Source organism: Schistocerca piceifrons, chromosome 6 (assembly GCF_021461385.2).
Source record: "Schistocerca piceifrons isolate TAMUIC-IGC-003096 chromosome 6, iqSchPice1.1, whole genome shotgun sequence".
In the NCBI taxonomy this organism is placed as follows: domain Eukaryota; kingdom Metazoa; phylum Arthropoda; class Insecta; order Orthoptera; family Acrididae; genus Schistocerca; species Schistocerca piceifrons.
This window is the reverse complement of record NC_060143.1, coordinates 8,216,351-8,231,623: the sequence shown is the minus strand read 5'-3', so window position 1 is coordinate 8,231,623 and position 15,273 is coordinate 8,216,351. Positions and strand designations below refer to the sequence as shown.

The 15,273-nt window shown below is 37.1% G+C and overlaps 1 protein-coding gene across 2 annotated transcripts in view; it reads left to right on the top strand.

Moving 5' to 3' along the window:
- LOC124802547 (tetratricopeptide repeat protein 21B-like) overlaps positions 1 to 15,273 on the top strand; it is a 275,934-nt gene that overhangs the window by 131,800 nt on the left and 128,861 nt on the right. For both annotated transcript variants that reach the window (XM_047263411.1, XM_047263410.1), the window contains exon 10: positions 5,207 to 5,405. In XM_047263411.1, coding sequence (XP_047119367.1) covers positions 5,207 to 5,405 — 199 coding nt within the window. The remainder of the gene's footprint in view (positions 1 to 5,206; positions 5,406 to 15,273) is intronic.

The following is a 15,273-nucleotide window of genomic DNA, read 5'->3' as shown; positions in this document are numbered from 1 at the left end:
AGTATTTTGCTGGAAATGCCATCAATTCCATGTGAGTTTTTGCTTTTAAGCAAGTTTATTATTTTCCTAATTTCAGAGGGAGAAGTGGGTGAGATTTCAATTGTATCAAATTGCATAGGTATGGCCTCTTCCATTAACAGCCTAGCATCTTCTAATGAACACCTGGATCCTACTATATCCACAACATTTAGAAAATGATTATTAAAAATATTTTCAACTTCTGACTTTTTGTTTGTAAAGTTTTCATTCAATTTGATGGTATGGGAATAAAATGTTGCTAAGTGTGACAAATTTTCAACAGTATGAGTTTCTCAGAACACATTGGTGATACGATGAAGATAGATACAGAAATTGGCCATATTATTTACAAAGAAACAATCCTGGCATCTGATGTAAATGACAGAGAAATTGTGGAAAGCTGGACAGGGATTTGTACCCAACTCCTCATAAACCCAGTTCCTTGCCTAAAACACTGCACCAATTAGCTTAGTATTAGAAAATGAGTTTTAACCGAAAAAGGATCAGATAACTCAAGAAGCTTGTTTATGAAATGATTTGAATAAAATATTGCTTTCAAAACAAAGCATATAAGAGACAAGTGTTAATACTTACTGGTAGCATAGAGGCATCTCTTGTAGTTTACCATCTCCCTTTCAGTAGGTAGTATTGAGAGAGATGAAGAGTACTGAAAATGCAAACAAGAGAAAGTAGGACAAACAGAGGGATAAATATAGTGTAAGAACAACAGTATTAAGAAAATGGAAAGTAAACAAATGAAGTCTGTGTAAATGAATTAGAAATGAAAAAACAAACGAATTAGAAATGAAAAAACGAGTTCTTGTACTGCACCGTTCTAAACACCATTTAAATTTAAGAATCCATATTTTGATAGAAGAATCTCAGAAATCCGCAGTCAACTACTGCAGAACCAATGTAGAGAACATCAAGAGTTATTATAATGTGATGATATTTTAACCCTTCAAGCTGGTAGTGCCTGTGTTCACTTTTAGTCTACTGGTGATAGTTTTCATGGCTGGTTGGTACAGGAAAGCAACATTTTCTTTAAGTTGCTCTAGTGCAGTAATCGTGTGTCCAGATTAATGACATTTGCAGGAACTGTTAACAATAGACCTATTAGGTCTAAAACATATGTAATCATTTAAAATGTACTTCCAGTGTGTTACACTTTGAAGCAATCTTTGAAGTAATGTCCTACAACATGGTCTCTTCCTACAAGTCTTCAGCAGCTCTGTTCGGAAACACAACTTGAAACTGGTATGTACATTTTGCTTTGCCTTTTCTGTGGCTTGAGAAACAATAAATGTATTGAGCACTGGAGTATGTTGTTGTCTTCAGAATATTTTCATGTACCACTCTACACATTTGTTTCTTTCCACAAGGACAGTTTGTCTGTTTCATGATAAACTAATGTCATTATTTGAAAATAGTTTTCCACATGAGCTAATCAGAAAGGACATTAAACAGTCATGCAAAAAAAAAAAAAAAAAAAAAAAAAAAAAAAAAAAAAAAAAAAAAAAAAGTGGATGATGTCTAGAGGGATTACAGTATCTTGTAAAAGGAAAAGGGAATTGTATCTGATGGCAAGAACAAGTAAAGATCCTGTGCAGTAGTTGTATTCTACAAAAACTGCTCAAAATAACTAAGAAATGTTATTTAAAAAAACAAGGAACATGCACATCATGTCAGAAATCAGTAATTCCGACAACAGACATAGGTTGTATAGGACATAGTGAAAGAGGAGGCAGGACAACAGGACAAAGAACAGGATGACATGACTATTGACTTAAATGGAAGGGCTAGAAATGATTATTCACAGGTACAAATGCATTTAATACTCATCTCTTAAAAATAGTCAAAAAGGTAGGAACAAATAGTTCAAAAGGAAAAGCACACCAGTGGGGTGAATAAGCAGCCCTCATGGAATTCAGTCACATGAATGTATCACCAACTTCTCCTTTTGAAATTAAGAAAATTATATATTCCCTCAAAAATAAAAGTTCATGTGGAATCTATGGTGTTTTCAAAGGATTTCTTCCCATATAATAAGCCCTGTCTTATCTGAAACATGTAAGGCTTTGTGGCAGTTCCTTGCCACACATTGGTTCTAGCAGTTCCACATTTTCCTTGCTCACGATAGCCATAGCTATGGCAGTGAGTTTCTTATTTTGTGTGTCTATTTTCACCCAAAGCTGACAGTTCTACCTTGTGACTGGATACCCTCCTACTATGATTGCTGTTTACTGGTACAAGACAAGTACAAGACAATAGCTCGGTTCCTAGCGAGGGTTCTGCTGATCTAGCCTTGCTTGCAGTCCTGGTCTTCTCCTCACGGTGTCAATATTGATCCCCTGCCCATGCTGCAATGGACACCCCATGTGGCGATGCACTTCATACTGAGATGCTCATTGTGAAGTTTTAAGACTCAAAGACTCACCCACACCTTGCCGTCTCTACATCTACCAAGGATCCGTTGTGTAAAGCAGTGTTTTGTGCTGCAAGACATTCCAACTGGCAGGCATTAGTGCCCAAGTTGGTACTGTCTGAGTTCTGAGCTCCACCTGTCAACTACCTTGTGTGATGATCGTGTGCCTTTTTTTGGGCTCTTGCCATGTCCATTTATCATGCAAGAGTTGATTAGTTCCACACCTCACATTGGTAAGATCAGTGTTGTGCTGACAGATACTCTGTAATGTGGAAGTGGCTTTGTTTGGTGTCCCACTATTCTTACCACACCCATTTATCTAGTGCCATCACATCTGCAAGTGATTTTCTATAGCTTAATTTTTAGACTATTTAATGATTTGTCTGTAGTGGTTACATATTTTAATAAATATCTTGCTTTCTTAACCAAGTATGGGCATTGGTCTTTGTGTGGAACCTATCATGCCTAATTTTGAAATTTTGTAATTATTTTAGTAAGTTAAGTAGGGAAACATTCCTACAAAATTTTTCCAGAGAGATTGAAATATACATTTGTCAAACCCCTCTATAAGAAAGATGATAGGTGACATGTCAGTACTACTGACTTGTTTCACTGCAAACATCATTTTCCAAAATTTTTGAGAAGGTAAGATATTCTAGAGTAGTATCCCACTTAAGCAACAATAATATCCTCACTAAATCACAGTTTGGACTTCAAAAGAGTTGCTCTATTGAGACTGCCATTTACATGTTCACTCACCAAATTTTACAAGCGTTAAATAACAAAATAACACCAGGTGCTATTTTCTGTGACCTATCTAAGGCATTTGACTGTGTGAATCACAATATCCTCCTTGGTAAATTGAGGTTTTATGGAATTGATGGTATAACGAACCATAGGGTAATGTCACATCCAACCAAAAGAATGCAGAAAGTTGTACTTAGTAATTCAGCCAGTGTAATCAAGTGAGATTCCTCTGACTGGAGGGAAATCACATTTGAAGTTTGACAATGATCAGTCTTATGTATGCCATTCATCCTAATTTATATGAACTGTAATCAATCCAAGCATCCAGTCCCTGGCCACACTGTTAGATGAACGTCAAGTTTTTAACATAATATGAGTTTACGAGGTACAAAAAGCTGCAAAGATTATCTTGTTCAATCTATATGAAATGATTTAATTTCTTTGATCATTACAGATTATTAATAATGGATACACTGCACAGCTTTAATGTTAATTGTTATTGTTGTAAAAAATGCTCAATAAGTGAAACTAGGCCTAACTTCTTAATACTTCGTCATGCCACTCTAGCAGCTGTTAATGCTTCAGTTCACCTTGGCGTACTGTTAATACAGGCTTGCACAGTGTCCTGCATCTGTGGGTGATGATACCATACTTGAATAATCTTTTCAATGAGACAAATTTTTGTGGTGATTGTTTCCTTTGTCACTTCCCTTTTCATCAGCTCCAAATATTTTCATTTTGATTTCATGTCAAGTGAATTTCCAGGCCAGGATAACAAAGAGACGTTTTCTTGCTGCAAAAGGGTTTTTCCTGATCAGGCTGTATGGCATAACAAATGAGCTCATTTCATTCCATAATAGCTCTTTAACAACAATGAATGTATTAAACAATTATTCAGCCAATCAAACAATGATAGCTGAGCCAGTTTACAAAACCAAACCCCAGACATAAATGAATTATCAAAATCATTGGATGCATCTAATAATATGGCCAGGGACTGTACGTACAGCAACAGACAAAGTGGTAAACAATTTTCTTAAGTGTTGTTGACTGGTTTTCTACTAATGGTCTCTTTCTCAATTTTAGAAAGACACAACATATTCAGTTCTGCACATCTAAAGCTACTATACCAATGATAAGTGTGACACATGATGACGCAATAATACATACTTAGTGTGGAAGCTTCAAAATTTTTCAATGTCCACATTGATGAGAATTTAAACTGGAAAAAGCACATTTTGGAACTCCTAAAACAACTTAGTTCAGCCACATTTGTGCTTAGAGTCAGTGGAAATATTGGGCAGAGACAAATCAGGAAGTTGACAACTTCTGCATATTTTCATTCAGTAATGTCGTGGAGTAATGCTCTGGGGTAACTCACCTTTAAGAAAGCCTTCCGTGCACAAAAATGCACTGTAAAGATTATATGTGGTGTGATCATCCACGGTCATTTTGTAGACAGCTAGGAGTTGTGCATTCTGACTACTGGTTCACAGTATATTTATTCCCTCATGGAGTGCAGAAGAAACAATTACACCCATAATTACAATACGAGAAAGAAAAATAATGTTTATTACTGCACGTAAAGGTTGTCTTTAGCACAAAAAGGGGTGCACAGTGCTGCAACAAAAATGTTTAATCACTTGTCCAGAGATATAATACAAGGTGCCTGACAGAATGCAAGTAAAATTTGATACCAAAATGAGGAAGTGTCTCCATGACAACTCCTTTTGTTCCATATTTATTACTGTAATTTTAAAAGGTGGTGGGTAGGAATTACTAACACAAAAAAAGCTTATAAATATAACCTATGCACAAATTAATTTGCTGTATGAATGTAAAATGACTCATTTTACAGCATTATGATATACCATGCAAAATGATCCATGGAACATATAACTAAGTAACAAACTAAGTAACAACAGCAACGTGTCTTATATAATAATGTAGATATAGTTTATCTCATGAACTCTGAAAAGTGGTGGGATCTTTATTTCATCTCATGTGTGCCAACAGATGGGGCTCAGCTACAATCTGCATGTGCGTGAACAGCCATTGTACCATCTTCTTATGGCTCTGATTCAGAAACATCAAGGCGAGGTGGATGAGAGCTTGAAATCACTGCAGGCTGGTCTCCAACTGGATTGTTCTCAGATGTCACTAGCGGATCAAGTGTCACTTTCACTTGAACTTGTGGACACACTTATTGTAGCAGGTAACCTAATTTGATGTATTTTTCCAGCTAGTGTAGTCTTATCCATAATGTTCATATCCGTAAGTCATTTGCAAGCTCTATTTTAATTTGAGCTGAAATGTGAATCACTGTAAAATGAAAGTAAAAATAAAGAAAAAAAGGAAATAAAACTAGTAATACCTGTGATAGAAGATGGCTATGTCTCTACTGACTGGCAAACCAGGAAAGAGCTGCCAGATGCACGCTAATTTAAAAATGGGTTTATATCTCTAGCTTTCAGTTATTTCTAAAATTTCATCTTCAGTGAACAAATAAGACAATGGAGAAGGTATATGCACAGGTGTTGAATGGGAATTGGTCCAAATGCTGTATCAGGATAGATGCAAGGGACAGAAATTGATTAGGAAGTAACAATTGAGTACCAGTAAAGATTCAATTTCAGAGTGGCCCTAAAAATGAGCTGTAGACAGTAGATAGCCCAAAGATAAGAGTCAAATTCAAATAAAATAAATGAGGAAGAAATAAGAAGGAGCCTATGCAGATGATAAAAAGGCAAATGCAAAAATAGTACAAGAAAGCTAAAAGAATTTTAAAGAGGAAGGCTGAAAATAAATAGAAAAAAAAGAAAAAGAAGATAAACTTTCTACTTAGGCACATCATACAGTGCTGAAATCCCTTCCCAAAACATCTTGCAAGTCCCTTGTCTCCTAACCTGCCCCATATCTGTTCTCTTGCCCATGCTCTACTGCCTTGCTCATCCTTTCCTATTTTGATTCCAGCACTTGCTTGTATTTTTCCTTCTGCAAGGGCATACCCAGTCAGAGGCCTCCCGTACCCTCATGTAATTTTATCTTCTGGTAAACCTTCCGGGATGTAATGTCGTGGTCCATGAAACTCTTCAGCTCCTACCGTTTTGTCCAGAGCTGCGCTGGACATCTTCAGAGGGGTGTTTCTCCTCCGGTGAGTCTTGCCGACTGACGGGTCGGACGTCTGAGCTCGACTTATATATCGTAGAAAGTGGGCATGACCAGAGTTACACGTGATATGCAGAGATAATCTTTGTCAAAGATAAAACTTAACTATTGATCGTAATCTCGTCACGGATAAAACTGTCTAGCAATTCTGTAGCGCTACTGTCCAAATATCACTAAGTTTCATGGTCTCTTCTTTCCGATTAAAATTATCCCTATGTTTGTATATTTCAATTGCTTCTCTACAAAGCCGTGGGTAATAGTTCGTCGTCGTAGATAAAATTTTTGTTTTGGAAAACTTCACTTGATGATTTCCTGGCTGAAAAGCATGTTCTGCTACAGCCGATTTATCTGTTTTTCCTAATCGGCAAAGACTTCTGTGTTCTTTTAACCATGTATTTACGCTTCTTTTTTTGTTCCAACATAAACTTTACCACATGTACATGGAATTTTATATACGCCACTGGCTGATAGAGGAGCGCGTTTATCTTTTACAGACCGAAGAACATGACAAATTTTCTTCGTTGGTCTAAAAACAGGTCTAATATCATGTTTACTTAAAATCTTCCCAATCTGATCCGTTACTTTTTTTTATAAAGGGAGAGAGACTTTATTCTTCCATCGTTTTTCGGACTTGTCCTTAAGCTTTCTGTTGTTTGTTGTTTGGGTGCAGAATTCTGCTTACTTCTTTCTTTGAGTAGCCATTTTTCTCAAAAGCATGCTTCAGGTGTTTTAATTCGTCGTTTAGATACTCCGGCGTGCAAATCCGTCTGGCTCTGTCAACGAGACTTGTAATCACACCTCTCTTTTGTTTTGGATGGTGGTTAGAGTTTTTATGTAAGTATCTGTCTGTGTGCGTTATTTTTCTAAAAATCTGTTGTTTCAATCTTCCATCCGTCTGTCTCATAACTAAAACATCCAAAAATGGTATTTTGTTATCATTTTCTCTCTCCATGGTAAACTGGATTCTTGGATTTATGTTATTAAGGTAATCAAAAAATTCGCCTAAGGCTTCTCTACCATGTGGCCAGACCACAAATGTATCGTCTACATACCGATACCAGCGAGATGGTTTCTTATCTGCTTTTTCCAAGGCTGACTGTTCGAATTTCTCCATGTAGAAATTAGCTACTGCAGGACCCAATGGGTTGCCCATTGTCTTACTTCCAGTCATTTCCAGTGGAATAATGAATTTTATAAACAACGTAATGGCGTAGCAATGGGCAAATTCCGTGTACATGTGGTAAAGTTTATGTTGGAACAACAAAAAGAAGTGTAAATACACGGTTAAAAGAACACAGAAGTCTTTGCCGATTAGGAAAAACAGATAAATCGGCTGTAGCAGAACATGCTTTTCAGCCGGGAAATCATGAAGTGAAGTTTTCCAAAACAAAAATTTTATCTACGACGACGAACTATTACCCACGGCTTTGTAGAGAAGCAATTGAAATATATAAACATAGGGATAATTTTAATCGGAAAGAAGAGACCATGAAACTTAGTGATATTTGGACAGTATGTGGGGCGGCGACTGATTTTGTAAAAAAACTAAATTGCTGTATAAATGCTTGCATGTTGAATCAGTTTCTGGCTTTTAGAATGTTGTTAATGCTGTCTTTCGCCGTTCTCAACACTGGCTCTCTATTTACTTTTTAGCACCCAGAAAGTGATTTAACAAAACGTGAAGCCAGTACTTAGAGATCCTAGTGCCCACTTCATCTGAGAATACCATTATAGCTGCACTTATAGCTCTGAGGAATTAGGAGATTGTCCGGGATTTCTAATCAAAAACAGTTTTCCAAAATAGTTGAGTATATTCTGAAGTTCACTGATAAAAAACACAAGTATCCCTACAACCTAACTAACAGAGCAGTTCAGAGTCCAATGCGCTGATGCAACTATAAATGTCCGAATTAAATGTTAAAAAGAATGCTCGCCAAAAAAGAATGCTCGCCATAATTTGATGAAAATATTTCATCAAACACCACGCTAAATAATTGGTAGAATGTCTGTCCCGCGACGGCACGTGAAAATACGACAATACGCAAACTGAAGCTAGATAATAAAAAACCTTCCCAGAATTAACTCTTCACTTGAAATGTTTTCATGGTTCCGCGTATCTCTAGTAACTTAATACGGCACCCGAGGCTGTTTGTAGCAGTGATACCGATGCGACGCGACTCCCGACACAGATGGCGTGTCATTCAGCGTCTGGAGAGAACTGGGGCCTTGCTTCCTCGCGCAGCGTTCTTATATATAAAGCCGCGGTGCGGACGGCTAAGGGAACGCCTGATCAAATCGGCTCTCCCGACTAGCCGCTGGGCTAGTAACGCACCACTTCAAGTTACATAATAATTTATAGCTTCTTTTGCTGATGGCCGATGAAGCTCTTAATTTAAACGTGCATTCGGCACGCAGGTAAGTATTGATAGTAAAATTTTGACGTGGCTAAGTTAAATATTTTGGGCGAGAGAATTAATTAAATTACACTGCACACAGTAGATGAGCTCTGAACTGGCCCTTTTGAGATCCGCTATCGCTATAATTTTATAGGTATTCAAAAGAAACTTTTCACATCTTCATAGTCATAGCGGACCTCCAACCTATTTAAATCTAAACATCCTAGCCTTATTTATTAGCCTACTTAATCTATCTTGCCTCCTTCAGTTTTGAGACGAAAACCAGAAAATCATGAATTTCCACTAAAATCTTAATTTGTGAAATCCAAAGTACTGTTTTTATTAAATCGTTACGAAAGATGAATCGAAATATAAATTTTGAAGTCTCTAGCTCTTTTCTGTTGCGCCAATGATTTTTTCAGAAAAACGTCCAAATTTCGAAAATGGCTGAAGTTATCGAACTGATATTTAACACAAATTAATTTAGTATTATTCCTGACATGCTAGAAAAGTTTTAGTTCATTTGCTTGATTTTTAAGGTATTGCGCAACATTTATGACGTCAGAGCTAGTTACAGCAGACTGGCTGGCACACAATGGAAACTGATGTGAATTTACTACAGCGTGAGTAGGCTGCTTCCCTACATCACCCTCTACTTAATTTTTTTTTTGTTTGTGAATGTTAATGAATGAAAAAAAAAATTAATTACAAAAGGGGAAGCAAGAGTACAGTTTAACTCCCTATGAAAAAATCAAAATTGAAATATAAACATGTAGAAACATTAAAGAAAACTGATTACCTACATTAATTATTTATATTGTGGGCATGTTCACTGCCTTTTAAACAATGTCATTACTCAAAATTTTAAGCAAAGTCGATGAAATATTTTGGCATACATATTACCTTAGACAAACAAACACATACAAATTGAAAAATTATGAAAATCTTAGATCCATTAAATACATTAAATACATTTTTACATACACCAATTCAAAGAAAATAACATGATACATAAACAGATGATTATCTCTTAGCAGTCTTTTCTAAACCTGAAAGAAAAGTTCACAAATAATTTTTTACACACGTGGTTGTAGCCGCTTTGGCTGGCGTCCTACACTTCCATTCACAAGGGTAGAGGAGGGGAAGTTGCTATGGTGTGCGTCCTTCACGTTCTCTCAAAATTACATGGGGGAAAGGGGAGGGGTCACTGTGAGTTGTGTCCAAGTCACTCCACGCTTTCACGCAGCTACCAGGCTGCCATTATCTGGTTTGTCCTGTAGAACAAACAAAAAGAGTGCCTCAGACTCTGTTCACTTAATATCTAAGGGTGGGTCACAATGAAATGGGGATTTATACATTTTATCCTTCAATATTTTGCTGGAACAAAGTTAACAGAACTTTTTCAGTTTTACTCTTACGGTTACTTAACTGTCATAAAATCGTTAAACAAATGGCTCAAAACGCCTTTAGTCATGTACTAGAGAAAATTTATGCTCCTAAGGCATACAATCATAAATCATATTTAATCTGAATTTATTATTATTTCTGGGCCGGAACACTGAACCAATGCTCGGTACATTCCTGATACATTTGTATTTTAAGCACTTAACTGACTCATCTTTGATTACTTTATTCTTAGAGATAGTATGAGTATGATTAGTGGTTGTTTTCTCAGCTTCTTTGTACATGTGAGTAACTTTTGGTAATAGTACAGTTGTGAGTGTTCAAAACACACTACGTTTAGTTGACTACTAAATCCACTTATTGGTCTTCTGCTGTTGTCAGTTCCACATCTGCAATTAGGTACTTACTTACTTTGAAGTGTATTTATGCTGAGCTAAAATAATGTTTCACGTCTGTCAGTATGTTATTTATTTATTTTGCTAGTGTATGTACTTATTTAACACTCACTCTATTAATATTTAAAGCATAGGATAGCACATTTATTTCATATTCATAATGTATTGCAGCTGATTAGTTTGCTCACGTGGCAATCCATTTCCACTCGATCGGACGCTGAAACCTTAGGTAGTCTCTCTCAGACCTACCACTAAAGTGCATCAAGTAATTATGGACGAGCGTAATGCTAAATTCCTTAAACCTATAGGACACCATGAGCTGCTCTGTCTCATCTAACATAAGGGTACCTATGGTCGCATTCACGCCTCCAACTCATAACCTCAATACGTGTAGGTGTATCCTGTCACACACTACACTAAAATAATGGCCAGTTCCAACCTTATAAATACTTCAGGGACGTGTCCTTCACGTCTCAACCACAAACACTGCTCAATTCTATTACACTGCCATTCCTTGCTACACAAGGTGAGTTTATTCTTACAATTTATCTGCATATTTTTCATAAAGGAACCTCTTTTACTATTTATTAGTTAGCCCTAATGCATACACTAGGTTTCACTACCACTTCAGATCCTGCTTGTACATGAATTCATATATCTTTTTAAATTACTGTTGGTGGACCATTTCCAATAAAACAACACTTTGTACTTACTATATTACCAGGGTACTATACATAATTGTTACTCAGATACATTTGTATCTTAATTACGTCATACTTCTCTATTGTTTGTCACTATTAGGTTTGTCACATTAGGTATTTTTCTTCACTAATCGGTAGATAGAATGGTCACATAACTCATGGCTTCATAGCCATGACAGAAAATTTTCATGTCTGGAAAGAAGAGGTCGAAAGTTTTGTGGATAGGAAAGATGAAGAATGAGTGAGACCTGAAAGGGAAAGAAGATCTCACACGGCTGGGACTGCACAGCTGCCACACTGTGTAGAGGCTACAGAACAACCTCCTCCCTACAGCATTCATTAGCTTAATGCTGGCTTGATAGTCATAACGGAAAATTTTAGTATTTGGAAAGAAGAGGTCGAAATTTTTGAGGACAGGAAAGAGGAAGAATGAGTGAGATCCGAAATGGGAAAGAACATCTCACACAGCTGGGACTGCACAGCTGCCACACTGTGTAGAGGTTACAGAACAACCTCCTCCCTACAGCATTCATTGGTTTAATGCTGTAAAGAAGAGTTAGAAATTTTAGGTGGATAGAAAAGATGAAGAGTGAGTGAGACCTGAAAAGGAAAGAAGATCTCACACAGCTGGGACCGCACAGCTGCCACACTGTGTAGAGGTTACAGAACAACCTCCTCCCTACAGCATTCATTAGCTTCAGACAATTTTCATATTGGAAAGAAGGGGTCAAAATTTTTGTGGATAGGAAAGATGAAGAGTGAGTGAGACCTGAAAAGGAAAGAAGATCTCACACAGCTGGGACTGCACAGCTGCCACACTGTGTAGAGGTTACAGAACAACATCCTCCCTACAGCATTCGTTCATAACCTTTGACCACGCCACGTCGATCTGAAAATACTTTATGATGCCTTTTTAGAACCTGTCTCAGTTCTTCCTTCTGATTAGCTGAAATCTTATCGATTTCCTGCAATTTAGCTTCTATTTTGTCCACAATAATTGCTTCTTCTTCTTCTTCTTCTTCTTCTGTGTTCAGCTTACTGCTACTAAGATTAACACCTTCGTCCCAATACCTCCTATTTTTCAGAACTCGTATAGGCAGCTCCCAAGTTTCATCATCAGTTACTACATGTTTATCACTAAAAGGTACTATAATTACTCCGGTTATTGGCAAGACCATTTTTAACTGGCTTCTTTCAAAGTCAACAACACTCTGATATTTTGACAAGAAATCTATGCCAATTAAAACCTCAATACTGAGATTGTTTACAATTAAACATGGATGATCAATTAAATTACCATTAATGTTAAAGGGTAGTAAAGCTTCTTGCTTTACCGTTTTTGAAACCTTGCCAGTAGCACCAATTATTCTTAGTCCTGATACCCTCATTACTGTAAGCTTGTCTTTACCAGGTAATGCATCAAAGAAGGACTGAGATATTGCACTCACCTCACTTCCACTGTCTAAGAGACAACGTACATTGATACCCAACATATTCACTATTATTATAGGGTGGCTTATTCTAGGTTGTACAGGTGGTTCCTCAAATTCATCTAGTAGTTCCTTTTGGATTTGTCTCCAACTAAAGTGATCGACATCTGTCTTCATTACATATAGGTCACAGTGTGTAGGGGTTTCCTGAATTACATTTTCAGCTGCCTTTTCCAGTCGGTCTATTAATTTTAAATCGAAACACCGCACGACTTCATTGCATTTAGTTTGCTGAACATCACCCAAATAACTGTAGTCTGAGCGATTCTGCGTCTCCAGACCGGGCATAACACTAGTTACAGCTAAACAACTTTCACCATTATCGTCGGTTTCCTTCTCAAGTGACAACTGGTCACAGCTACTGGGTTCATCGACCCTCAACAGCCTACCCTCTACATTCTCACTTCTTTCCTGTCCTAAATCTATTAGTACATTATCAACATCCTGCACAGGCACTTTAGACAAGAGCACATCATCCTCATCGTAAATATAAGCATGAATTTCTTCTGCTTCTTCACCTGACAATTCAATATTTTGTAGCTCTTTCCTATCGTTACACTGCTGCGCCTTCTCTTTCTCTTCCCACTTAGAAAGCGTCTCTAACACGGTATCTATCAAATACTGTGAGTGATCTAATATTTCTGTTGTATCCTTAGGTGCTACCGACTCTTCATCCACATGTTCAGTTTGAGTATTCTGATCTGTCTTACCAATTCCCGTAACTACTGGCTTAGGAAAAGTAACCGCCTGGTGAGCGCCAGTGTCCTCATAGACGGGAACTAGTTTTCCTGCCTCGGGCTACTACTGTTTCCTTTATTTTCATTATAGTTAACTGGCACAGCATTACTTTCCGTACTGTTGTTTACTTGCATAATTTTGTTTGGAACAAAATTATTATCCCTTGGACGCCATTGTTGGTTCTGATAATTATTTCCCCAATTCCTACCTCTCTTAAGATGGCGAACACCTATTGTTCTGATATTTACATTGCCATTTTGCTCGTTCCTTAAATTACTATTATTGTTATTGGCATTTCTGTTATTACGTGCTTGCTCCTCATTGGCCGCAACACGTTCTACACGTTCCAGATACTCAATGAAACGATCCAGATTATCTCTAGGGGCAGATATAATTCTAGTTTGCCAATACCATGGCAGTTTGGCTTCAAGACCTAGTATAATCATTTCTGGTTTTAGCTTTTCCGCCAAATGTGACAAACGTGAGATCCATGACCTAGCAAGCTCTTTAATTGATTCCTTGCCTGCATTGAAGCGTTTTCCACTCCAAAATTCTCTCAACACTTCATTTTGCTTATTACTAGACCAATACTCATTAATAAAAGCTGTTTTAAACTCCGCTAATGTTTTACATTTCAACATAACATCAGCTGACCAACGCATGGCGTCACCTGCTAAATGGCTTCTAACAAATGAGATTTTCTCTCGCTCAGACCAAGTTGGTGGAATCACATCTTCAGAATCGTTCCAGAAATCTAGCGGATGGATATTTTTATCTGGATCGAACCGCAAGAACTGCCGACACCCGATAAAAGCGGCATTTGCAGCTACAACTTGCTGTATACTACCATTACCAGAAGTTACTGCAGCTACTTTACTCTCAATGTTAGCAATGTTAGTACTTATATTTTCTACTCTCATTTCCACATTATCTACTCTTTGTACAATATGAGTAGTATCAGTTTTGATTGCATCTATGTCTGCTTGACATATGTTTACTTTTATATTAACATCTTTAAATCAATCTGAGCACAGTTCAGACTCCGCCTCGATCTTTCCTGTTAACTCGTGCTCCAGCTTCGCTTCTTCCATTTGGAAGTCCTTGCGAACCTCAGCAACTTCGGATTTTACTGTTTTATACATTTCAGAAAATTGTTGAGCAACCTTTTTCTTAATATCCTCATGGTTGTAATCAATTTTATAATTCAAACTGTCTAGATCGTCTTTCAACTTATTGCAACTAGCCTTGAAGGTATCGTCCATTACCTCCAATCGTTTATTAAAATTTGTTTGGCTGGCCACAATCTCAGACTTTAATTCAGCATTACTGTTTTTGACCTCAGTTATTTCAGACTTTAACTCAGCTGTCATTTGTGCATTACTGGCAGCTATTGCTTGTAATATAACATTTAAATCAATAGCCCCAGCATCTTTGGGTTGCTCACTAGCTGGCTTTTTATCACACTCAGGTGACAAAAAACTAGCTCCAATACCAGAATCATCAAAACTAAATGAAACTTCTGATTGATTAGTCATATCTAACTTCTCCTTCTTAAACTCTACCATCTCTGATGACTGTTTCATTTTTAATTCATGAGAGAAACTATCATCCAATAAATTAACAATTTCTGCTTTCTGCTTTACTACAGGGGTCCCTATTATTGAATCATTGCCCCTTCGCACACTACTGTCAGGAGACAATACTTCGTATTTCACTTTAACATTACTACTTTCATGCATGTTTATACTTGAAACGTTGTCTGAATTTACAGTTCCCTCAACAGACATAGGT